Consider the following 25,450-nt stretch of genomic DNA (forward strand, 5'->3'; position numbering starts at 1 on the left):
AGTCTCCTTATCTGTAAAGGAAATAACACCTACCTTCTAGATTGTTGTGTAGTTTGGGTCAGCAACTTTCCCACTTTATTTATTTTTTATTATTATTTTAAAAAATTGAGATGGGGCTCTTGCTATGTTACCTAGGCTGGTCACGAACTCATGGGCTCAAGTGATCCTTCTGCTTCAGCCTACTAAGTAGCTGGGTCTACAGGTGCATTCCAGCATGCCTGGCTTTGTCCTTTTGTTTAATTTTAAAAAATTTTTTATTTTCTCTCTTTAAATTTTTTTAATTTTAATTTTAATTTTATTTTTAATTTTCATGGGTATATAGTGGGGGTGTGTGTATATATATATATATATATATATATATATATATATATATATATGAAGTACATGAGATATTTTGATACAGGTATAATAATCACATCAGGGAAAATGGTGTATCCCTTACCCCAAGCATTTATCCTTTCTTTGTGCTACAAATAATCCAATTATACCCTTTTAGTTATTTTTACTATACAATAAAGTGTTGACACTAGTCACCCTGTTGTGCTATCAAATACCAGATCTTATTCATTCTATCTAATTATATTTTTGTATCCATTAACCATTTCTCCTGCTCCCTCCCCCCACTACTCTTCCCAGCCTCTGGTAACCATTATTCTACTCTCTATTTCCATGAATTCAATTGCTTTAATTTTTAGCTCCCACAAAGAAGAACATGCAAACTTTGTCTTTCTATGCCTGGCTTACTTTACTTAACATAATGACCTCCAGTTCCATCCATATTGTTGCAAATGATAAGAATTCACCCTTTATGATGGCCAAACACACTCCATTGTATATGTGTACCACATGTTCTTTATCCATTCATCTGTTGATGGACACTTAGGTTGCTTCCAAATCTTGACTATTTTGAATAGTGCTGCAATAAACATGAAAATGCAGATATCTCTTTGATATACTGATTTTCTTTCTTTTGAGTATATACCTAGGAGTAGGATTGCTGGATCATATGGTAGCTCTATTTTTAGTTTTTTGAGGAACCTCCAAGCTGTTCTCCATAGTGGGTATACTAATTTCCATTCCCACCAACAGTGTATGAGGGTTCCCCTTTTCTCCACTTCCTCACCAGCATTCGTTATTGTCTGTCTTTTGGATAAAAACCATTTTAATGAGGGTGAAGTGCTATCTCATTGTAGTTTTGATTTGCATTTGTCTGATGATCAATGATGGTGAGCACCTTCTCAGATACCTGTTTGCCATTTGCATGTCTTCTTTTGAGAAATGCCTATTCAGATCTTTTGCCCATTTAAAAAATTGGATTAGTAGATTTTTTCCTATAGAGTTGTTTGAGCTCATTATATATTTTTATTATTAATCCTTGTGAGATGGATTTGTTTGTAAATATTTGCTCCCATTCTGTGGGCTGTCTCTTCTCTTTGTTGTTTGTTTCCTTTGCTTTGCAGAAGCTTTTAAGGGTATTACTCAATAAATTTTTGCCCAGTCTAATATCCTGGAGAGTTTCCCCAGTGTTTTCTTTTAGCAGTTTCATAGCTTGAGGTCTTAGATTTAAGTCTTTTTATTTTCTGGGACTGGGTCTTACTGTGTCACCCAGGCTATAGTGCAGTAGTTTCAGCTGACTACAACTTCCGCCTCCCAGCTTAAAGCGATTCCCATGCCCCAGTCTCCTGAGTAGCTGGGATTACAGGTGTGCATCAGCATGCCCAGCTAATTTTTTGTATTTTTAGTAGAGACAGGGTTTTACCATGTTGGCCAGGCCGGTCTCAAAACTCCTGGTCAAGTGATCCACCCACCTTGGCCTCCCAAAGTGCCAGGATTACAGGTGTGAGCCACCATGCCCAGCCAGATTTAAGTTTTTATTCCATTTTTCTTTGAGTTTTGTATATGGCGAGAGATAGTGGTCTAGTTTCATTCTTCTGCATATGGATATCCAGTTTTCCCAGCACCATTTACTGAAGAGAGTGTCCTTTCTCCAATGTAGGTTTTTGACAACTTTGTTGAAAATAAGTTTACTGTAAATGTATGGATTTGTTTCTGGGTTCTCTATTATGTTTCATCAGTTTATGTGTCTGTTTTTATGCCAGTATCATGCTCTTTGGGTTACTATAGCTTTGTAGTATAATTTGAAGTCAGATAATGTGATTCTTCCAGTTTTGTTCTTTTTGCTTAAGATAGTTTTGGCTGTTCTGGATCTTTTGTGGTTCCATATAAATTTTAGGATTTTTTTTTTCCATTTCTGTGAAGAATGTAATTGGTATTTTGATAGGGTTTACATTGAATCTGTAGATTGCTTTAGGTAGTATGGATATTTTAACATATTGAGTCTCCCAATCCATGAACATGGAATATCTTTCCATTTTTTTGTGTCCTCTTCAATTTCTTTCATCAGTGTTTTATAGTTATCATTGTAGAGATCTTTTACTTCTTGGTTAAGAAGGTATTTAACATTAGATATTTAATATTATTTATAAAACAAATGATTATATGTTGATTTTCTTTTTCTTTTTTTTTCTTTTTTTCTTTTTTTTGAGATGGAGCCTCACTTTGTCACCCAGGCTGGAATGTAGTGGCGTGATCTTGGCTCATGGCAACCTCTGCCTCCTGGGTTCAAGTGATTCTTCTGCCTCAGCCTCCCAAGTAACTGAGACTACAGGTATGTGCCACCACACCCGGCTAATTTTTGTATTTTTAGTAGAGACGGGGTTTCACCATGTTGGCCACACTGGTCTTGAACTCCTGACCTCAAGTGATCTGCCCACCTCAGCCTCTCAAAGTGCTGGGATTATAGCCATGAGCCACCACGCCTGGCCTGTATGTTGACTTTGTATCCTCCAACTTTACTGAATTTGTTTATCAGTTCTAATAGTTTTTTGGTGGAGTCTTTAGGTTTTTCCAAATACAAGATCATATCATCTGCAAATAAGGATAATTTGACTTCTTCCTTTCCAGTTTGGATGCTCTTTATTTCTTTCTCTTGTCTGATTGCTCTAGCTAGGACTTCCAGTACTATTTTGAATAATAGTGGCGAAAGTGGGCATCTTTGTCATGTTCCAGATCTTTGAGAAAAGGATTTAGGTTTTCCCTTAATTCACTATGATACTAACTGTAGGTTTGTCTTTTATTGTGTTGAGCTTTTATTGTGTTGAGGTACGTTCCTTATGTGCCCAGTTTTTGAGGGGTTTTTAATCATGAAGGGATGTTGAATTTTATCAACTGTTTTTTCAGCATCAATTGAAATGATCATATGGTTTTTGCCCTTCATTCTGTTGATATGATATATCACATTGATTGATTTATGTATGTTGAACCATCCTTGCGTCTCTGGGATGCTTGGATGCATGATGAATAATTTTTTTTTCCATTGGAAAGATACTGCAGATGAGATGAATAATCACTTTAATTTGTTGTTGAATTCAGTGTGCTAGTATGTTGCTGAGGATTTTTGCATCAGGGATATTTGCCTGTAGTTTTTGTTTTTTTTTTAATGTGCCTGTCTAGTTTTGGCATCAAGGTAATACCGGCCACGTAGAATGAGTTTGAAAACACTCCCTCTTCCTCTATTTTTCAGAATAGTTTGAGTAGGGTTGGTGTTTTGGTTCTTTCTTGCATTGCTATAAAGAAATAACTGAGGCTGGGCATGGTGGCTCATGCCTGTAATCCCAGCACTTTGGGAGGCTGAGGCAGGCAGATCACTTGAGGCCAGGAGTTTGAGACCAGCCTGGCTAACATGGTGAAACCCCATCTCTACTAAAAATATGAAAATTAGCCAGGTATGATGGTGCACACCTGTTCTTTTAGCTAGTCAGGAAGCTGAGGCACAAGAATTGCTTGAACCCAGGGGACAGAGGTTGCAGTGAGCTGAGATTGCACCACTGCCCTCCAGACTGGGTGACAGAGTGAGACCCTGTCTCCAAAAAAAAAAAAAAAAAAAAAAAAAGAGAGAGAGAGAGAGAGAAATACATGAGGCTGGACAATTTACAAAGAAAAGAGTTTTAATTGACTTATGGTTCTGTAAGCTGTATAAACATGGTATGGTGCTGGCCTCTGCTCAGCTACTGGGGAGACCTCAGGGAGCTTTTACTCATGGCAGAAGGGTGCCAGGCACTTCACATGGTAAGAGTGGGAACAAGAGGTGGTGAGGGGAGGTGTCACATTTTACCAACAACCAGATCTCTCAAGAATGAACTCACTATCACAAGGACAGCACCAAGCCATGAGGGATCTGCCCCCATGACCCAAACACCTATCACCAGGCCCCACCTCCAATACTAGGGATTACAATTCAACATGAGATTTGGGTAGGGACCTATATTGAAACTATATCAGTTGGTATTAGTTCTTCTTCATATATTTAGTAACGTTTAGCAGTGCAGCCATAGAGTCCTGAGCTTTTATTTGTTACTTGTTATTCGTCTGTTCTGGTTTTGGATTTCTTCAAGGTTCAATCTTGGTAGGTTGTATGTACCTCGGAATTTATCCATTTCTTCTAGGTTTTCCAATTTATTGGCATGTAGTTGCTCATAGTAGACTCTAATGATCCTTTGAATTTCTGTGATATTGGTTGTAATGTCTCCTTTTTCATCTCTGATTTTATTTATATGAATCTTCTCTCCTTTTTTTCTTAGTGAATCTGGCTAAAGATTTTTGGTTTTTGTCTTTAAAAAAACTACTTTTATTTTTGTTGATCTTTTGTATTGTTTTCTTCATTTCAATTTCATTTGCTCTCATCTTTATTATTTCTTTTCTTCTATTAATTTTGGGTTTGGCTTGCTCTTGCTTTTCTAGTTCTTTGAAATGCATCATTATGTTGTTTATTTGAAGTTTTTCTGTTTTTTTTTTTTTTTTTTTTTTTTTTTTTTTTTTTTATGTAGGTGCTTATGGATATAGACTTTCTTCTTATTACTGCCTTTTCTGTATCCCATAGGTTTTGGTATGTTGTGTTTCCATTATCATTTATTTCCAGAATTTAAAAAAATGTCCTTCTTAATTTCTTTGTTGACCCACAGCCATGTAGGAGCATACTGTTTAATTTCCATGTATTTGTATAGTTTCAAAAATTCCTCTTGTTATTGATTTCTAGTTTTTTTCCATTGTGGTCAGAGAAGATATTTGATATAATTTCAATGTTTTAAGACTTATTTTGTGACCTAACATATGGTCTATCCTTGAGAATGATCCATGTGCTGAGGGGAAGAATGGGTATTCTGTAGCCATTGGATAAAATGTTCTGTAAATATCTATTATATTTGACCAGGCATGGTGGCTCACGCCTGTAACCCCAGCACTCTGGGAGGCCAAGGTGGGCAGATCATGAGGTCACGAGATCACCATCCTGGCTAACATGGTGAAGCCCCGTCTCTACTAAAAATACAAAAAATTAGCCAGGCATAGTGGTGGGCACCTGTAGTCCTAGCTACTCGGGAGGCTGAGGCAGAATGGTGTGAACCTGGGAGGTGGTGCTTGCAGTGAGCTGAGATTGCACCACTGCACTCCAGCCTGGGCAACAGAGCAAGACTCCATCTCGAAAAAAAAAAAATCTATTAGAGTCATTTGATCAATAGTGCAGATTAAGTCTGATGTTTCTTTGTTGATTTTTGGTCTGGATGATCTGTCCAATGCTGAAAATGGGGTGTTGAAGTCTCCAGCTATTATTGTACTGGGGCCTCTCTCTTTAGCTCTAATAATATTTACTTTATATATCTGGGTGCTCCAGTTGGAGTGCATATATTTTTACAATTGTTACATACTGTTGCCAAATTAACCTCTTTTCATTATATAATGACCTTCTTTGTCTCTTTTTATAGTTTTTGTCTTGAAATCTATTTTGTCTGATGTAAGCATAGCTATTCATCATCCTTTTTGGTTTCCATTGGAATGGAATATATTTTTCCATCCCTTTATTTTAGTCTATGTGTGTCTTTATGGGTGAAGTGTGCTTCTTGTAGGCAACAAATCACTGGGTCTTGCTTTTTTATTTTTTTTTAAATCCATTCAGCTACTCTATGTCTCTTGAATGGAGAGTTTAGTCTGTTTAGATTCAATGTTATTATTGATAAATAAGGACTTACTCTTGCCATTTTGTTATTTGTTTTCTAGTTGTTTTGTGGTCCTCTGTTCCCTCCTTCTTTCCTTCCTGTCTTCCTTTCTGTGAAGGTGATTTTCTCTGGTAGTATTTAAAAATTTCTTGCTTTTTATTTTTTGTATATCTGTTGTATGTTGTTCTGGGGATTTTTTTTTTTTTTTTGAGATGGGGGTCTCACTTTGTCACCCAGGCTGGAGTGCAGTGGTGCAATCTTGGCTCACTGCAACCTCTGCCTTTCAGGCTCAAGTGATCCACCTACCTCAGCCTCCCATGTAGTTGGGACCACAGGTGACTGTCACTATGCCTGGCTAATTTTTTTTTTTTTTGTAGAGACAAGTACTTTTATAGAGACAGTACTTTCACTGTGTTTTCCAGGCTAGTTTCAAACTCCTGAGCTCAAGCCATCTGCCTGCTTCGGCCTCCCAAAGTGCTAGGATTACAGGTGGGAGCCACCACTCCTGGCCCCTGTTGTATGCTTTTTTATTTCAGGTTACCATAAGGCTTGTATTTAATATTTTATATCCCATTATTTCATTTTATTATTTTTTTGCATATTCACAACATAACCCATTATTTTAAACCAATGACAACTTACCACTGATCACATAAATAAAGAAGCAAAGAAAAAATTAATAAAACTCTACACTTTAACTTTGTTCCATTCTTTTAAATTCTTTGTGTTTATGTCATATTGTACTGTCTATATCTTGAAAAGTTGTTATAGTTATTAGTTTTGACTGGTTTACCTTTTTGTCTTTCCACTCGAGATATGAGTAGTTTACATACCATGATTACAGTGTTATAATATTCCGTTTTTTTCTGTGTACTTCCAATTACCAGTGAGTTTTACACCTTCAAATTATTTTTCATTGCTCATTAATGTCCTTTTCTTTCAGATTAAAGAACTCCCTTCAGCATTTCTTGTAGGACAGGTCTAGTGTTGATGAAATCTCTCAACTTTTGTTTGTCTAGGAAAGTCTTTGTTTCTCCTTCATAATTCAAGGATATTTTCACCGGATACACTATTCTAGGATAAAATATTTTTTCCTTCAGCACTTTAAATATGCCATGCTAGTCTTCCCTGGCCTGTAAGGTTTCCACTGGAAAGTCTGCTGCCAGACATACTGGAGCTCCAAATAACTGGTATGTTATTTGTTTATTTTCTGTTGCTGCTTTTAGGATCCTTTCTGTATTCTTGACCTTGGGAGTTTGTTTATTACATGTTTTGAGGTAGTCTTCTTTGGGTTGAAGTTGTTTGGTGTTCTATAACCTTCATATACTTGAATATTGATATCTTTCCCTAGGTGTGGGAAGCTCTTTGTTACTATCCCTTTGAATAAACTTTCTACCTCATCTCTCTCTCTCTACCTCCTCTTTAAGGCCAATAAGTCTTTTTTTTTTTTTTCCTTTTTGAGACAGAGTCTCACTCTGTTGCCCAGGCTGGAGTGCAGTGGTGTGATCTTGGCTCACTGCAGCCTCCACCTCCCAGGTTCAAGCAATTCTTCTGCCTCAGCCTCCAGAGTGGCTGGGATTACAGACATCCGCTGCCTCGCCCAGCTAATTTTTGTATTTTAGTAGAGATGGGGTTTCACGATGTTGGCCAGGCTGGTCTCGAACTCCTGACTGCATGATCTGCCCACCTCAGCCTCCCAAAGTGCTGGGATTACAGGCGTGAGCCACCGTGCCTGGCTGCAGCCAATAGCTCTTAAATTTGCCCTTTTTTTAAAAATTTGAGACGGAGTCTCGCTCTGTCGCCCGGGCTGGAGTGCAGTGGCCGGATCTCAGCTCACTGCAAGCTCTGCCTCCCGGGTTTACACCATTCTCCTGCCTCAGCCTCCCGAGTAGCTGGGACTACAGGCGCCCACCACCTCGCCCGGCTAGTTTTTTGTATTTTTTTAGTAGAGACAGGGTTTCACCATGTTAGCCAGGATGGTCTTGATCTCCCGACCTCATGATCCGCCCGTCTCGGCCTCCCAAAGTGCTGGGATTACAGGCTTGAGCCACCGCGCCTGGCCAAATTTGCCCTTTTGAAGCTATTTTCTAGATCTTCTAAGCATGCTTCATTCTTTTTTATTCTTTTTTCTTTTGTCTCTTCTGATTACATTTTCTTTTTTTTTTTTTTTTGAGACGGAGTCTCGCTCTGTCACCCGGGCTGGAGTGCAGTGGCCGGATCTCAGCTCACTGCAAGCTCCGCCTCCCGGGTTTACGCCATTCTCCTGCCTCAGCCTCCCAAGTAGCTGGGACTACAGGCACCCGCCACCTCGCCTGGCTAGTTTTTTGTATTTTTTAGTAGAGACGGGGTTTCACCGTGTTAGCCAGGATGGTCTCGATCTCCTGACCTCGTGATCCGCCCGTCTCGGCCTCCCAAAATGCTGGGATTACAGGCTTGAGCCACCGTGCCCGGCCTGATTACATTTTCAAATAGCCTGTCTTCAAGCTCACTAATTCTTTCTTCCACTTGATCAGTTCTACTGGTAAGAGACTCTGATGCATCCTTGAGTATGTCAGTTTCATTTTTTAACTCCATAATTTTTGCTTGATTCTTTTTAGTTATTTCAATCTCTTTGTTAAAGTTATGTGACAGGATTCTGAATTCCTTCTCTATGTTAGCTTTACTTTTTTTTGAGTTTCCTCAAAACAGTTGTTTGTTTGTTTGTTTTTGACAGAGTCTTGCTCTGTTGCCCAGGCTGGAGTGCAGTGGTGCAATCTTGGCTCACTGAATCTCAGCCTCCCAAGTTTAAGCAATTCTCCTGCCTCAGCCTCCTGAGTAGCTGGGATTACAGGCACACCCCACCACACCCAACTAATTTTTGTATTTTTAGTAGAGGTAAGGTTTCACCATGTTGGCCAGGCTGGTTTGAACTCCTGAGTTCAAGTGATCTACCCACCTTGGCCTCCCAAGATGTTGGGATTACAGGTGTGAGCCACTGTGCCTGGCCAAAACAGCTATTTTGAATTCTGTTTCAAAGGTCACATATCTCTGTTTCTCTGGGATTGGCCCCTGGTGCCTTATTTAGTTCATTTGATGAGGTCATGTTTTCCTGGCTGGTCCTGATGCTTGTAGATGTTCATCAGTGTCTGAGTTAAATATTTATCATAGTCTTCGCAGTCTGGGCTGTATCTGTCCTTCTTTGGAAGGCTTTTCAGGAATTCAAAGGAACGTGGGTGTTGTGATCTAAGTTTTTGGTCACTGCAGCTGTATCTGCATTAGAGGGCACACTAAGCATAGAAATGCTGTGGCTCTTTCATAGTCTGTTGTATGTTTTTTGATTTGAGGTCACCATGATGTTTGCAGATAATATTTTATTACTCATTATTTTAAACCGCTGACAAGTTAACACTGATTACTCATGGAAGCACTGCCTTGGTGGTCTTGGATAAGATCTGGAAGAATTCTCTGGATTACCGGGCAGAGACTCTTATTGTCTTCCCTTCTTTCCCCCAAACAAAGTCTGTCTTTCTGTGATCAGCTGCCTGGAGTTGGGGGAGAAGTGACACAAACACCCCTGTGACCACCACCACTGGGACTGTGCAGGGTCAGAGGTGAAGCCAGCACAGTACTGGGTCTTGCCCAAGGCCTACGGTAACCAGTACCTGGCTACTACTTACGTTCACGCAAGGCCCTGTGGCTCTAAAATCAGCAGGTGGCAAAGCCAGCCAAGCTTATGTCCTCTTCAGGGTGGCAAGTTCCCCCCAGCCTGGGGTGAATCCAGAGATGCCTTCCAGGAGCTAGGGCCTAACCAGAAACCTTAGGAATCTACTTGGTACTCTATTGTACTGCAGCTGAACTGGCACCCAAGCCACAAGACAAAGTCCTTCCCACTTTTCCCTCCCCTTTCCACAAGCTGAGAAGTATCTTCCCATGGCCACTTCCACCCCAGGCCTGTGATGGGTACTGTCTGGCTACTGCTGATGTATACTCAAGGCGCAAGGGCTCTTCAGTAAGCTTGTGGTGAATGCTGCCTGGCCTGGGACTCACCCTTCAGGGAAGTGGGCTCCCCTCTGGCCCAGAGCAGGTCCAGGAATACTATCTAAGAGCCAAAGCCTGGAATCAGGGACCCTAAGAGCCCACTTTGTATTCTAACCCCACAGTGGCCAAGTCCCCTTTACTCTTTCCTCTTCTTTTCCCAAGCAGAAGGAATTTCGCCCCATAGCCGCCACAGCTGGAATGTGCTGGGTCATCCTGAAGCCTGCATGTCTCTGAGTCTCACCTAAAGCCCACGATGAGTACTACCTGGCTACTTCCGATTATTCAGGGCCAAAGGGCTCGTTAATCAGCTGGGGAGGAATCCTGCCAGGACTGGTCCTGCGCTTCAAGGCAGCAGGTTCCCTTCTGGCCCAGGGTGTGGCTAGACATGTCAGCTTGGAGCTATGGCCTGGAATAGGGGCCTCAGGACTCTGCCTGGTGCCCTATCCTACTGCAGCCAAGCTGGTATCCAAGATGCAAGACAAAGTCATCTTTGTTCTTCCCTCTGTTCTTCTCAAGCAGAGGAAAGAAGTCTCTCTCTGAGCTTTGAGCTCCGCTGCCTGGGGTTGGGAGAGGGGTGGTGCAGGCAATCCCTTGGCCATCCCAGCTGGTGTCTCACTAGGTTGTGTACCCCACATTCACTGGCTCTGAGCCCAGCACAGCACCAGGACTTGCCCAGGAATTGCCATCCTTGTGGCCTAGACTGCCTTTCAAGTTTATGTAGAACCTCAGAGCACTTCAGCCCATGGTGGTGAGGCTTACTGGAACTCAGGTTCCCACTGCTGGGATGGATGATTTGCTTCCAGCTAGGGCTGGTCTGAATGATCCTTCATGGGCCCTGGGTGAGTTCTTTCCAGTGTTGCTTTGTGCTATGACTGGGCAGCACTGAGTGCCAGTGCAAAGTCTGACAATCACTGCACTCTTCTTCTCCCAGAAGCACAGATTCTCTCTCCATGCTAGGTGGCTGCTGCCGGGGAATGGGGGAGAGAGAGCATTTAGCAATTCAAGACTGTCTTACCCTCTTCAGTTCCTCTTTCAGTGATATGAAGTTAAAACCAGGTACGGTGATCGCTCACTTGATTTTTCATTCTTATGAAGGTGCTTTTTTTGCGTGGATAGTTATTCAATATGGTGTTCCTGCAGGGAGCAGGATTAGTGGAGGCTTCTATTCAGCCATCTTGCTCTACCTTCCCTGGCTATGTCCTTTTAAATATTTATAATTGACATACAATAAATTACACTTAAAGTATACAATAAGTTCTAAAATATAACTGTGAAATCATCATCAAACTCTAGATAATTAACATATCCATCAACCCAAAAGTTTCCTCATGTTTAGATGATCTCTTTTCCCTCTAGAAACGACTCATCTACTTTCTGTCATATAGATTATAGTTTGCCTTTTCTGGAGTTTTAGATAAACAGAATCATATCGTATATGCTCTTTTCTGTCTGACTTCTTTTACTTACCATGATTATTTCATCCATGTTACATGTATCAACAGTTTTTTCCTTATTTGTTGATGATAATATTTCATTGTATGGATATATACTCCAATGGGTTTATTCATTTACCTGTTGATGTGTGTTGGATCGTTTCTAGTTTCAGCTATCACAAATAAAACTGCTGGAAACATTAATGTCCAAGTCTTTGTTTAGACATATGCTTTCGTTTTCTCTTGGGGAAATACCTTGGGTGGAGTGGCTGGATCTAATGGCCAGTGTATGTTTAACTTTATAAAGAGCTGTCAAAGTGTTTTCCCTTTTTTTTTTTTTTTTTTTTGAGACAGAATCTTGCTCTGTTGCCCAGGCTGGAGTATGGTGGTGCAATCTCAGCTCACTGCAACCTCTGCCTCCCAGCTTAAAGTGATTCTCCTGCCTCAGCCTCCTGAGCAGCTGGGGTTACAGATGCCTGCCACCATGCCCAGCTAATTTTTGTATTTTTAGTAGAGACAGGGTTTAACCATGTTGACCAGGCTGGTCTCATGCTCCTGGTCTCAAGTGATCCACCCGCCTTGCCCTCCCAAAGTGCTCAGATTACAGGTGTGAGCCACCATGCCCAGCCCAAAATTGTTTATACCATTTTATATTCCCACCAGGATTGTATGAGAGTTCCAGTTCTTCTAAATTCTTGCCAACATTTACTATTTTGAATAAATGTTCATTGTAAAAAAATTTTAAGAAGGTTATATAGGGGAAAAAAAGGCCGCTGTTAATCTGTTAATTGCACTACAGGGAGACAAAGTTATTAAACTGTCATATTTGTGGCTGGGCGTGGTAACACATGCCTGTGATCTTAGCACTGTGGGAGGCTGAGGAAGGAGGATCACTTGAGACCAGGAGTTCAAGACCAGCCTGGAAAACATAGCAAGAGTCTGTCTCCACAAAAAAATTAAAAATTAAAGAAAATGACATTGTCATGTTTGTAGACTTCCCAAATTTGCCCTCCTAGGCAAACAGTGCTCTTGTTTTTAAACAAATAGTTGTATATATAATTTTTACCCTCACTATTCAAAACATGTCATAAATGGTAAATCCAAGAAAAATACAGGTGTTCCCCACCCACGGAAAACTGTAAAATAGACTTTTTTCTGTCTGTACTGCTTTTTATTGCTTTTTAAATTGGTTTTCCAAGTGAGTAAGTCAGAATCTATCTGTAATGAATTTTAAATTTAGTATTTCTCTGTGATGTAGTAAACAAGAAACTAGAGGCAAAAATAGCCCTGTCCCTTGCTAAACTTCTAAGGCACGTTTCTAGTACAATTCAACACTAACATTTCAGGCCTTTAGTGCCTTATATGAGTTTTTAAAAGGGGAAGAAGGGAGGGAGCAAGAGTGTCTCATTTCATAAACTTGTGCATAACAATTATTCTTATATTTTAGTTATTGAGAGGGCTGGTAGAAAAACTAGGTAAATAATATTAATAATTATAGCACTTATTATACACTACAGAACACGTATTATGTACCAGGCATTGTGGGAGGCTCTCTCTTGTGCATTATCTCATTTCATTAGGTCCATGGAGAGTATTGCATTTTCTTAGTTTAGGCATGGCCTCCACAATAAGGATTATCAAAAGCCTAAAAATATGTAAAAGAAACCTAGAAGGTTATTTGTTGTGCTCCTTGGGGAAGCTAGGCAAATCCTTTCAGCTGAAAACCATGGTGACTTCCAAGATCTCTGCCCCTCCCCATCCCCATGGTCCACTTCCTCTTCTCACTGTTCCTCTTAGAAAAGACCTGTGGATTCCGCCACTACGAAATGGCAGCACCTTATTTACGGTCACTTTAGAGTGTAGGTTTTCTTAATGGGTCTGCCTGTCATGTTTAACGTCCTTGGCTGAGTCCAAACTCTCACTAAAATTGCCAAGCCCTTTGTCTTCCAGTGTCTAAATTATGAATGTCAATGGAATCAGGCCAGAGTTTGAATTCTAGTCTCTTAGCCTTTGTTTCCCCTGTTCATAAAACGAATGGGGGAATTCTTTCCTCCTACAGTTTATTTATGTATTCACTAATTCATTCATCCATCCATCCATTCATTCATTCAGTTTACTGAGTACCTACTATGTGCCAGTCCCTGTTCTAGGGTGGAAACTAAGAGAATGTTGTACCTGGAAGGCGCTGGAAACTCTAAAGCCCTAAGCAGTTACTGCTTTTACTATTAGTGGTTCTCCCCCACCCCCCACAAATCAACAGAACAAAGAAAATTACCTAAATAACAAGGACACAGGGAGGAACTTCTTGGCTCAGAACTTTCCAAACACTTTTTCCTGAAGGGATTCAAGAAGCAAGAAAGGTACTCGTTCGCTAGGACCTTCTCTGAGCTGAGCTCAGAATGCATCTGGGACTATTTTTCTTGCCCAGAGAATCGAGAAACGCTGCAGCGAATTCCCGAGCTGTAGTTATAAACCGAAGTTCTCCTGCTAGGTAGCATTCAACGATCTTAATCTTCTGGGTTTCAGTTTTCTCGAATGAAAAATGCAGGTCCAAGTCCTTAACTGGCTGGGGCACCATTAGCAAGTCACTTAGTATCTCTGGGACCAGTTCGCAATGCGAGGAGGGGGCCTTAAGGTGCCTCCAGCTGAAGTCCTAGAATGAGCGCCGCGTGTCCCAAGCTGGGGCGCGCACCCCAGATCGGAGGGCGCCGATGTACAGGCAGCAAACCCACCCAATCTAGTGCATGCCTTCTTAAACATCACGAGACTCTAAGAAAAGGAAACCGAAAACGGGAAAGTCCCTCTCTCTAACCTAGCACTGCGTCTCTGGCTTGGAGACTGGTGACGGTCCCCGCGGGCCTTGCCCTGATTGGCTGGGCGCGCGCGGAATATAAGTGGAGGCGTCGCGCCCGGCGGGCATTCCAGCGGCTGACAGCACCCGGGCCGAGATGTCTCCCTCAGTGGCCTTAGCCGTGCTGGCGCTACTCTCTCTTTCTGGCCTGGAGGCTATCCAGCGTGAGTCTCTCCTACCCTCCCGCTCTGGTCCTTCCTCTCCCGCTCCGCACCCTCTGTGGCCCTCTCTGTGCTCTCTCGCTCCGTGACCTCCCTTCTCCAAGTTCTCCTTGGTGGCCCGCCGGGGGGCTAGTCTAGGGCTGGGTCTCCGGGAAGCGGTGGGGTGGCCTGGGAGTGGGGAAGGGGGTGCGCATCTGGGACGCGGCTTCTTGCCCCTTTCGGCGGGAAGCAGGGGAGACCTTTGGCCTACGGCGACAGGAGGGTCGGGACAAAGTTTAGGGCGTTGATAAGCGTCAGAGCGCCGAGGTTGGGGGAGGGTTTCTCTTCCGCTCTTTCGCGGGGCCTCTGGCTCCCCGAGCGCAGCTGGAGTGGGGGACGGGTAGGCTCATCCCAAAGGCGCGGAGCTGAGGGCCGTGAATGCGTGGAGGGGCGCCTGGGGTCTGGGGGAGGCGTCGCCCGGGTAAACCTGTCTGCTGCAGCTCTGCTTCCCTCGGACCAGAGAGCTGTGGACTTCGCTAGGAGCCGCTAAGTTCGCCTGCCCTGCACCTCCGGGTCTATGTGGGGCCACACCGTGGCGGAGAAAGAGCACGCGACGTTTGTAGAATGCTTGGCTGTGATACAAAGCGGTTTCGAATCATTAACCTATTTGTTCCCATCACATGTCACTTTTAAAAATCATAAGAACTACCCGTTATTGACATCTTTCTGTGTGCCAAGGACTTTACGTGCTTAGCGTCATTTAATTTTTTAAAATAGTTATCTTCCGCCATAGATAACTACTATGGTTATCTTCTGCCTCTCACAGATGAAGAAACTGAGGCACCGAGATTTTAAGAAACTTACACAAGGGATAAATGGCAGCAATCGAGATTGAAATCAAGCCTGACCAGGGCCTTTTGCGGGAGCGCATGCCTTTTGTCTGTAATTCGTGCGTTTTTTTTTTTAAAGAAACATGCCTGCCTTCTGCGTGAGATTCTCCAGAGCAAACCAGGCGGCCATGGGCCCTGTGGTCTTTTCTTACAGAAGGCTTCCTTTTTGGCTCTTTGCCTGGTTCTTTCCGAGATGTAGTGTGCCTCTTACTTTCGGTTTTGAAAACATGAGGGGGTTGGGCGTGGTAGCTCACGCCTGTAATCCCAGCACTTAGGGAGGCCGAGGCGGGAGGATCGCTTGAGGTCAGTAGTTGAGACCAGCCTGGCCAACATGGTGAAAACTCGTCTCTATAAAAAATAAAAACAAAAATTAGCCAGGTGTGGTGGCTGGCGCCTGTGGCCCAAGCTACTCGGGTGGCTGAGGCGGGAGGATCTCTTGAGCCCAGGAGTTTGAGTTATCATGGCGCCAGTGCATTCCAGTCTGGGCAACTGAGCGAGACCCTGTCTCTTAAAAAAGACAAAAAAAAAAAAAAAAAAAAGAAGAAGAAAGAAAAAAGTGAAGGTTTGTCGAAGTCAGGGGAGTTGTAAAACCATTAATAAAGATAATCCGGCCGGGCGCGGTGGCTCAAGCCTGTAATCCCAGCACTTTGGGAGGCCGAGACGGGCGGATCACGAGGTCAGGAGATCGAGACCATCCTGGCTAACACGGTGAAACCCTGTCTCTACTAAAAAATACAAAAAAAAAAAAAAAAACCAAAAACTAGCCGGGCGAGGTGGCGGGCGTCTGTAGTCCCAGCTACTCGGGAGGCTGAGGCAGGAGAATGGCGTGAACCCGGGAGACGGAGGTTGCAGTAAGCTGAGATCCGGCCACCGCACTCCAGCCCAGGCGACAGAGCGAGACTCTGTCTCCAAAAAAAAAAAAAAAAAAAAAAAAAAGATAATCCAAGATGGTTACCAAGACTGTTGAGGACACCAAAGATCCTGAGTACTTTCTAAATACCTGGCAATACGCTAAGCCCTCTCACCTTTTCCCCCTGGCAAAACATGATCAAAAGCAGAATGTTTTGATCATGAGAAAATTGCATTTAATTTGAATACAATTTATTTACAACATAAAGGATAATGTCTATATCATCACCATTACTGGTATTTGCTGGTTATGTTAGATGTCGGTTTTAAAAAATAACAATCAGATGTTTTTAAAAAAATCTTATTTTGAAAATTTCCAAAGTAATACATGCCATGCATAGACCATTTCTGGAAGATACCACAAGAAGCATGTAATGGTGATTACCTCTGAAGGTCTGTTTTCCCCTCTGTCCTGTGTGTGGTTTTGTTTTGTTTTACTGTGGGCATAAATTAATTTTTCAGTTAAGTTTTGTAAGCTTAAATAACTCTCCAAAAGTCACAAAGCCAGTAACTGGTTGAGCCCCAATTCAAACCCAGTCTGTCTGATACTTGTCCTCTTCTTAGAAAAGATTACAGCGATGCTCTCACAAAATCTTTCTGCCTTCCCTCAAACAGAGTTCCAGGCAGGATGAATCTGCGCTCTGACCCCTGAGGCATTTATTATGTTCTTATTATTAGAAGCTCAGTTGCAAAGAGCTCTCTTAGCTTTTAATGTTGTGAAAAAAATCAGGTCTTCATTAGATTCCCCAATCCACCTCTCGATGGGGCTAGTAGCCTTTCCTTGATGATAGGGTGTTTCTAGAGAGATATAGCTGGTCAAGGTGGCCTGGTACTCCTCCTTCTCCCCACAACCTTCCAGACATGATAGAGTAGCTGCCTTTTAGGATCATGTACCCTGAATATAAGTGTATTTAAAAGAATTGTATACACATATATTTAGTGTCAGTCTGTATATTTAGTAGCACTAACACTTCTCTTCATTTTCGATGAAAAATATAGAGTTTATAATATTTTCTTTCCACTTCCCCATGGATGGTCTAGTCATGCCTCTCATTTTGGAAAGCACTGCTTCTGTAACATTAGGCAATGTATTCCCAACCTGGCTAGTTTACAGCAATCACCTGTGGATGCTAATTAAAACGCAAATCCCACTGTCACATGCATTACTCCATTTGATCATAATGAAAACTATGTTCTGTCCCATTTGCCATAGTCCTCACCTATCCCTGTTGTATTTTATCTGGTCCAACTCAACCATTTAAGGTATTTGCCAGCTCTTATATGCATTTAGGTTTTGTTTCTTTGTTTTCTAGCTCATGAAATTAGGTACAAAATCAGAGAGGGATCTGGCATATAAACCCTCGGCAGAAATAAAGAGGTTTTGTTGTTTGGTAAGAACATACCTTGGATTGGGCCGGGCGCAGTGGCTCATGCCTGTAATCCCAGCACTTTGGGAGGCCAAGGCAGGCAGATCACTAGAGGTTGGGAGTTCGAGACCAGCCTGGCCAACATGGTGAAACCCCGTCTCTACTAAAAATACAAAAATTAACCGGGCATGGTGGTGTGTGCCTGTAGTCCCAGGAATCACTTGAACCAAGGCAGAGGTTGCAGTGAGCTGAGATCTCGCCACTGCACTCCAGCCTGGGCAACAGAATGAGATTCCATCTCAAACAAACAAACAAACAAACAAACAAACAAAAAACCAACAAAAACAACAAAATAAAACATACCTTGGGTTGATCCGCTTAGGAACCTGAGGTAATAATAACAACATCTGCCACGTATAGAGCAATTGCTATATCCCAGGCACTCTTCTAGACACTTAATACAGTTTAGAAAATCAGGTGGGTGTAGATCGAGGCAGGAGCAGGAACCAAAAAGAAAGGAGTAAACATAAGGAAAAAAAATGGAAGGGGTGGAAACAGAGTACAGTAACATGAGTAATTTGATGGGGCTATTATGAACTGAGAAATGACCTTTGAAAAGTAGCTTGGAGCCAAATCATGTAGACTCTTGAGTGATGTGTTTAAGAATGCTATGAGTGCTGAGAAGCCATCAGAAGTGCTTGAGAGCATCCAGAAAAAGGTTCTTAAAAATGCAGCACAATCTCCAGTGACAGAAGATACTGCTAGAAACCTGCTAGAAAAAAACAAAAAAGTCATGTATAGAGGAATTATGAGGGAAAGATACCAAGTAATGGTTTATTCCTCAAAATGGAGGTGGCTTGTTGGGAAGGGGGAAGCTCATTTGGCCAGAGTGGAAATGGAATTGGGAGAAATCGATGATCAAATGTAAACACTTGGTGCCTGATGGAGCTTGAGACCAAGTTAGCCCCAAGTGAAATACCCTGGCAATATTAATGTGTCTTTTCCCTATGTTCCTCAGGTACTCCAAAGATTCAGGTTTACTCACGCCATCCACCAGAGAATGGAAAGCCAAATTTCCTGAATTGCTATGTGTCTGGATTTCATCCATCTGATATTGAAGTTGACTTACTGAAGAATGGAGAGAAAATGGGAAAAGTGGAGCATTCAGACTTGTCTTTCAGCAAAGACTGGTCTTTCTATCTCTTGTACTACACTGAATTCACCCCCAATGAAAAAGATGAGTATGCCTGCCGTGTGAACCATGTGACTTTGTCAGGGCCCAGGACAGTTAAGTGGGGTAAGTCTTACATTCTTTTGTAAGCTGCTGAAAGTTGTGTATGAGTAGTCATATCATAAAGCTGCTTTGATATTAAAAAAAGTCTATGGCCATACTACCCTGAATGAGTCCCATCCCATCTGATATAAACAATCTGCATATTGGGATTGTCAGGGAATGTTCTTAAAGATCAGATTAGTGGCATCTGCTGAGAGATTGCTGCACAACATGGTTTCTGAACCAGTAGTTTCCCTGCAGTTGAGCAGGGAGCAGCAGCAGCACTTGCATGAATACATATGCACTCTTAACACTTCTTACCTACTGGCTTCCTCTAGCTTTTGTGGCAGCTTCAGGTATATTGAGCACTAACGAACATCTCAAGAAGGTATAGACCTTTGTTTGTAAGTCCTGTGTATCCTAGCGTCCTATAATCCTGGACTCCTCCAGTACTCTCTGGCTGGATTGGTATCTGAGGCTAGTAGGAAGGGCATATTCCTGCTGGGTAGCTCTAAACAAGGTATACATGGATAGGAACAGCAGCCTATTCTGCCAGCCTTATTTCTAACCATTTTAGACATTTGTTAGTACATGGTATTTTAAAAGTATAACTTAATGTCTTCTTTTTTCTTTCTCCACTGTCTTTTTCATAGATCGAGACATGTAAGCAGCATCATGGAGGTAAGTTTTTGACCTTAAGAAAATGTTTTTGTTTCACTATCCTGAGGACTATTTATAGACAGTTCTAACAGGATAACCCTCACTATGTGGAGAACATTGACAGAGTAGTGTTTTAGCAGGCAAAGAAGAATCCTACAGGGTCACATTCCCTTCTCCTGTGGTGTGAAGAAGGTGTGTGGCCCCGGGTGTGGCCGCATTACTGACCCTCGACAGAGAGGGCAAAGGAACTGCCAGTATGGTATTGCAGGATAGAGGCAGGTGGTTACCCACATTACCTGCAAGGCTTTGATCTTTCTTCTACCATTTCCACATTGGACATCTCTGCTGAGAAGAGAAAATGAATCACTCTCTTCCTTTGTATAATAGTTGTTTTATTCTTCAGACAGAAGAGAGGAGTTATACAGTTCTGCAGACGTCCCATTCCTGTGTGGGGACTGTGTTTGCCTCTTAGAGGCTCCCAGGCCACTAGATGAGATAAAGGGAACCAGATTGTTAAAACTTGATGTAGTGATACTACAATAGATGTAACTACAAAGAACTCCAGAAGCAAGAGAGAGGGAGGAACTTGGACTTCTCTGCATCTTTAGTTGGAGTCCAAATGTATAAGATCCAGCTTTTCAGTGAAATTCTACTGCCCAGGGTGCTTTCATGCTGAAAACCCATTCAAATCTCCTGTTACATTCTAGAACAGGGAATTGATTTGGGAGAGCATCAGGAAGGTGGATGATCTGCCCAGTCACACTGGTAGTAAATTGTAGAGCCAGGACTTGAACTCGAATATAGTCATGTGTTACTTAATGACGGGGACATATTCCAAGAAATGCTTACACAAACCTAGGTGTTGTAGCCTACTACACACATAGGCTACGTGGTCTAGCCTATTGCTCCTAAGCTACAAACCTGTACAGCCTGTTACTGTACTGAATACTGTGGGCAGCTGTAACACAATGGTATTTGTGTATCTAAACATAGAAAAGGTACAGTAAAAAGTATGCTATTTTAATCTCATGAGACCACTGTCATATATACAGTCCAGCACTGACCAAAATATCATATCAGCATTTTTTCTTCTAAGATTTTGGCAGCACCAAACGGATACACTAACAGGATATACTCTTTGTAATGGGTTTGGAGAACTGTCCGTAGTTACTTCTTTTAAAAAGGTGATCTACACAGTAGAAGTTAGACAGGTTTGGTAATGAGATCTGCAATCCAAATAAAATAAATTCATTTGCTCACCTTTTTCTTTTCTTTTCAGGTTTGAAGATGCCGCATTTGGATTGGATGAATTCCAAATTCTGCTTCCTTGCTTTTTAATATTGATATGCTTATACAGTTTATGCAAAAAATGCAGAGTTATAATAATGTTAACACAGGCATGATCTTCTTTATAATTCTACTTTGAGTGCTATCTCCACGTTTGAGGTATCTGGGCAGCTAGCTTTAGGAGGGCTGGCAACTTAGAGGTGGGGAGCAGAGAATTCTCATATCCAACATCAACATCTTGGTCAGATCTGAGCTCTTCAATCTCTTGCACTCGAAGCTTGATAAGATAGTTATGCGTATATAAGTTAACTTCCAATTTACATACTGTGCTTAGAATTTGGAGGAAAAATTTAGAAATATAATTGATGGAGTTATTGGAAATTTGTTATAATGAGTAAAACATTTTGTCATATAAGATTCATATTTACTTCTTATACATTTGATAAAGTTGTGATTTAATCTGGTTCATTTTTGTTCCACGATTTAAATAAAACCATGAAACTTGATGTGTTGTCTCTTATATCTCGCTCCCACTATTACCCCTTTATTTTTAAACAGGGAAACAGTCTTCAAGTGCCATGTGGTAAAAAGTGTGAACCCCTTGTATATAGGGTTTGGCTCACAGTGTAAAGGGCCTCAGTGATCCACATTTTCCAGATTAGGAATCTGATGCTCAAAGAAGTTAAATGGCATAGTTGGAGTGACACAGCTGTCCATGAGAGGCCAGCCTTCTATACTTTAGCCAGAGTTCTTTCTTGTGGGCCAGGTCATGAAGAGTATGCAGACTCTAAGAGGGAGCAAAAGTATCTAAGGATTTAATATTTTAGCAAGGAATAGATACACAGTCATCCCGTGGTCTCCCTGGGGGATTGGTTTCAGGACCCCTTCTTGGACACCAAAATCTCTGGATATTTAAGTCCCTTCTATAAAATGGTACAGTATTTGCATATAACCTATGCACATCCTCCTGTATACTTTAAATCATTTCTAGATTACTTATAATACCTAATACAATGTAAATGCTACGTAAATGGTTGTTATTGTTTAAGGAATAATGACAAGAAAAAAAAGTCTGTACATGTTCAGTAAAGACACAACCATCCCTTTTTTTTCCCCAATGTTTTTGATCCATGGTTTGCTGAATCCACAGATGTGGAGCCCCTGGATACTAAAGGCCAACTGTACTTTGAATGACAACGGATTTAAGATTTTCAAGGCATAGTTTTATACCTGATGGCCAGTTTTGTTTATTTGACCAAGAATCTAAATTAGCTAGTTCTAGGTACTGACAGGATAAATAAAACACAACACTGCTCCCAATCGTCTCAGTTTAGCGGAGGGACAGATATGCACTCAAATAATTAAAATATATACCTGATAAGAATATAGCATAGGTACTCACAAAGAACTTGGCAATGGAAATTTTGTTGTTCAGGCTGGGCGAGGTGTCTCATGTCTGTAATCTCAGCACTTTGGGAGGCCATGGTAGGATGATCACTTGAGCCCAGGAGTCCGAGACCAGCCTGGGCGACATAACAAGACCCTGTCTCAATTTGAAAAATTGAATTAAAAAAAAAATAATTTTTTACGAAAGTAATAATGTTGTTCAAGGAACAACAACAAAAATCTAGGGAGGTGTTAGAGAAGCCATTCGCCTGAGCTGAGAGTAAGTGGGTAGTGGTTCTCTTGATTGGTGGGTGGGGCCTGGGTTTCCAGGCATGGGAGCCAGGAAGGACAGCCACATGGCAGTTTTGGGTAATTCCAAACAGTGGAGCAAGGGTATCTGAGGGAAGACTTGTAGGAACTTGGCTGAACAAATTGGAGGGTGATACTCTGAAAGAAAAACAAAGTTTTAAAATTTCTACTCTTACACTCAACACAGAATGCTTCTGTGACCAGATATGTTTTCTACATTCTGTGAGAAGAAAAACTTTAGACAGATTAAATTTAACAGAGTTTAACTGAGCAAAAATGATTCTCGAACCAGGCAGCTGCCAGAACCAGAACAGATTCAAAATGACTCTGGGGATGCCACATGGTTGGATAACATTTAGGGTCAGAAAAAGGAAAGTGATGTGCAGAAAATGGAAGTCAGGGGAAGAAACAGCCAGATTGGTTGCAGCTCAGCATTTGCCTCATTCAAACAGGGTTTGAAGAGTTGACCACGTGTGATTGGCTGAGACTCTGTGGTATAACAGTAAGTTACAGTCTGTTGACATATTATCCAGTTAGGTTGCAGTTCACTATGCATAGAGAAACCTTTAGCCTGAACTTACATAGGGAGGCAGCTTTATTTATTTAATTTTTGTTTTGAGACAAGGTCTCACTCTGTCACCCAGGCTGGAGTTCAGTGGTATGATCATGGCTTACTGCAGCCTCGACTTCCTGGCCTCAAGCAATCCTCCTGCCTCAGGCTCCAGAGTAGCTGGCGCTACAGGCACACGTCACCATGCCTGGCTAATTTTGTTTTTTAATTTTTAGTAGAGATGAACTCCTGGCCTTGAGCAATTCTTTTGCCTCAGCCTCCCAAAATGCTGGGATTACAGGTGTGAGCCACTGCGCCCAGCCAAGGCAACTTTAGGCTAAACCTTTTTTTGAGACAGAGTTTCTCTCTTGTTGTCTAGGCTGGAGTGCAGTGGAACCATTTTGGCTCACTGCAACCTCCACCTCCAGGGTTCAAGCGATTCTCGTGCCTCAGCCTCCCGAGTAGCTGGGATTACAGGCATGCGCCACCACACCTGGCTAATTTTGTATTTTTAGTAGAGATGGCGTTTCACTATGTTGTCCAGGCTGGTCTCAAACTCCTAGCCTCAAGTGATCCTCTGGCCTCAGCCTCCCAGAGTACTGAGATTACAGGCATGAGCCACTGTGCCCTGCCTAGGCTAAACTTAATTTAACAACACCAAACAATCTCCAGCAGACACCAACTGGGTATCCTATAATTCAATTCGATTCTGATGGGGTCTACCTGGAGATGGTGTCAGATCCACTGGTTGAGGGTTCCGTCCCACAAGACTGCCCTCCACTTCAGATGCCAATCACACATAGTAGGTTGTTTTTTTTTGTTTGTTTGTTTTTTGAGACGGAGTCTTGCTCTGTCACCCAGGCTGGAGTGCAGTGGCCAGATCTTGGCTCACTGCAACATAGTAGGTTGTTACCTCTACTTCTGACTGACCAGCTGGAAACCAGGACTCCCATGACCCCCTCCTTGATTTTGATTAATTTGCTAGGACAGTTCACATTTACCAATCTGTTATAAAAGATATTATAAAGGCTACAGACGAATAGCTAGATGAAGAGATGAATAGGGTTGTATGTAGCGGGTTTTGGTGGTAAGAGTCCATGCCCTCTCCAGGTGTATGCCACCCTCCCAGCACCTCCACACATTCAGCAAACAAGAAGCTCATCATTCAAGAGTTTTTATAGAGCTTGATCTCCAACTCCCCTTCACCTTCCCAGAAATGGACAGGTCAGGGTGGAAGTTCCAACACACTAATCTTTTCATCAGTTGGTCTTTCTGGTGACTAGCACCATCCTGAGGCTATCTAGGGGCCCCAACCTATAATGAGTATAACCTCATTAACATATACTCAAGGGTTATCAAAGAGTCTTATTAGCAATAACAAAAGACACTCCTATCATTCAAAATTCAAAGGGTTTTAGGAACTTATGACAGGAACTGGGGACAAAGACCAAATGTGTTTCATATTATACCACACTTACCTAGGCCATTCATTAACTCTTCACTTGGGTGCAAACTAAAATTACATGTAGAGTTTATAAAAACAAAACAAAGAAAAGCAAACACACACACACACACACATAAACAACAAGCTGGGCGCGGTGGCTCACACCTGTAATCCCAACACTTTGAGAGGCCAAGGTGAGCAGATCATGAGGTCAGGAGTTCAAGACCAGCCTGGCCAACATGGTGAAACTCTGTCTCTACTAAGAACACAAAAATTAGCCGGGCATGGTGGTGGTGCGTGCCTGTAATCCCAGCTACTCAGGAGGCAGAGGCAAGAGGATCGCTTGAACCTGGGAGGCAGAGGTTGCAGTGAGCTGAGATCACGCCATTGCACTCCAGCCTGGGCAACAGAGTGAGACTCTGTCTCAAAAACAGCAATAACAACAACAACAAAAACCTTACCAGCTTCTCAGACTCTCATCCAGGCCAACTAAATCATAATCTCTTGGTATGGAGCCCAGGTATACTGTTATTTTTTTAAAAAACCTCTAGAGAGTTTTAATGTACATCCAAGATTGAGAGACCCATTGAGTTAAATAATAAAGAACTCTTTCTCCATTCTGTATCATTCAACAGAGCTATTTTGTGAGGGGCTGCTGGGCTGGCTGATATTACAAGGTAATAGTATGTCAAAGTCAAATGAAATATAGAGATTAATCTCTGAAATTAAAATGTTTTATTTGGGAGGAAAGAATTGCAATTCAGGGCATACACACAGACCAGCTGGTCTTTGGCATGACTGAAGTACAAAAAGGTTTTATAAAATGCAAAAATGTTACACATTGTTCTGAGAAATTTCACTGGTGCTAGTAAGGTTTTGAGGAG

The 25,450-nt window shown here is 42.0% G+C and overlaps 2 protein-coding genes across 4 annotated transcripts in view; one reads left to right on the forward strand and one right to left on the reverse strand.

The window, feature by feature from the left end:
* PATL2 (PAT1 homolog 2) overlaps positions 1-14,291 on the reverse strand; it is a 44,729-nt gene extending 30,438 nt beyond the window's left edge. Inside the window, exon 1 of one of the 2 annotated variants that reach the window (XM_028850865.2) lies at positions 13,776-14,291. The gene's annotated coding sequence lies outside the window, so the exon portion shown is untranslated. The remainder of the gene's footprint in view (positions 1-13,775) is intronic. The other variant, XM_028850867.2, reaches the window with a different exon arrangement.
* A 127-nt stretch (positions 14,292-14,418) lies between these two features.
* On the forward strand, positions 14,419-21,382 carry B2M (beta-2-microglobulin). 2 transcript variants are annotated; one of them, NM_001047137.1, is given in 4 exon segments: positions 14,440-14,515; positions 18,676-18,954; positions 19,584-19,611; positions 20,870-21,382. In NM_001047137.1, coding segments are annotated over 3 exon segments (360 nt in total). In that variant the 5' UTR covers positions 14,440-14,448; the 3' UTR covers positions 19,598-19,611; positions 20,870-21,382.
* The last annotated feature ends 4,068 nt before the right edge of the window (positions 21,383-25,450 follow it).

This window comes from Macaca mulatta, chromosome 7, assembly GCF_049350105.2.
Source record: "Macaca mulatta isolate MMU2019108-1 chromosome 7, T2T-MMU8v2.0, whole genome shotgun sequence".
Lineage (NCBI taxonomy): Eukaryota > Metazoa > Chordata > Mammalia > Primates > Cercopithecidae > Macaca > Macaca mulatta.

Bases quoted from the DNA above. Each gene is read 5' to 3' on its own strand.
- B2M (XM_015142098.3), top strand. From the start codon at position 14,449: ATGTCTCCCTCAGTGGCCTTAGCCGTGCTGGCGCTACTCTCTCTTTCT. The intron at 14,516-18,675 runs GTGAGTCTCTCC...TATGTTCCTCAG, and splicing joins TGGCCTGGAGGCTATCCAGC to GTACTCCAAAGATTCAGGTT.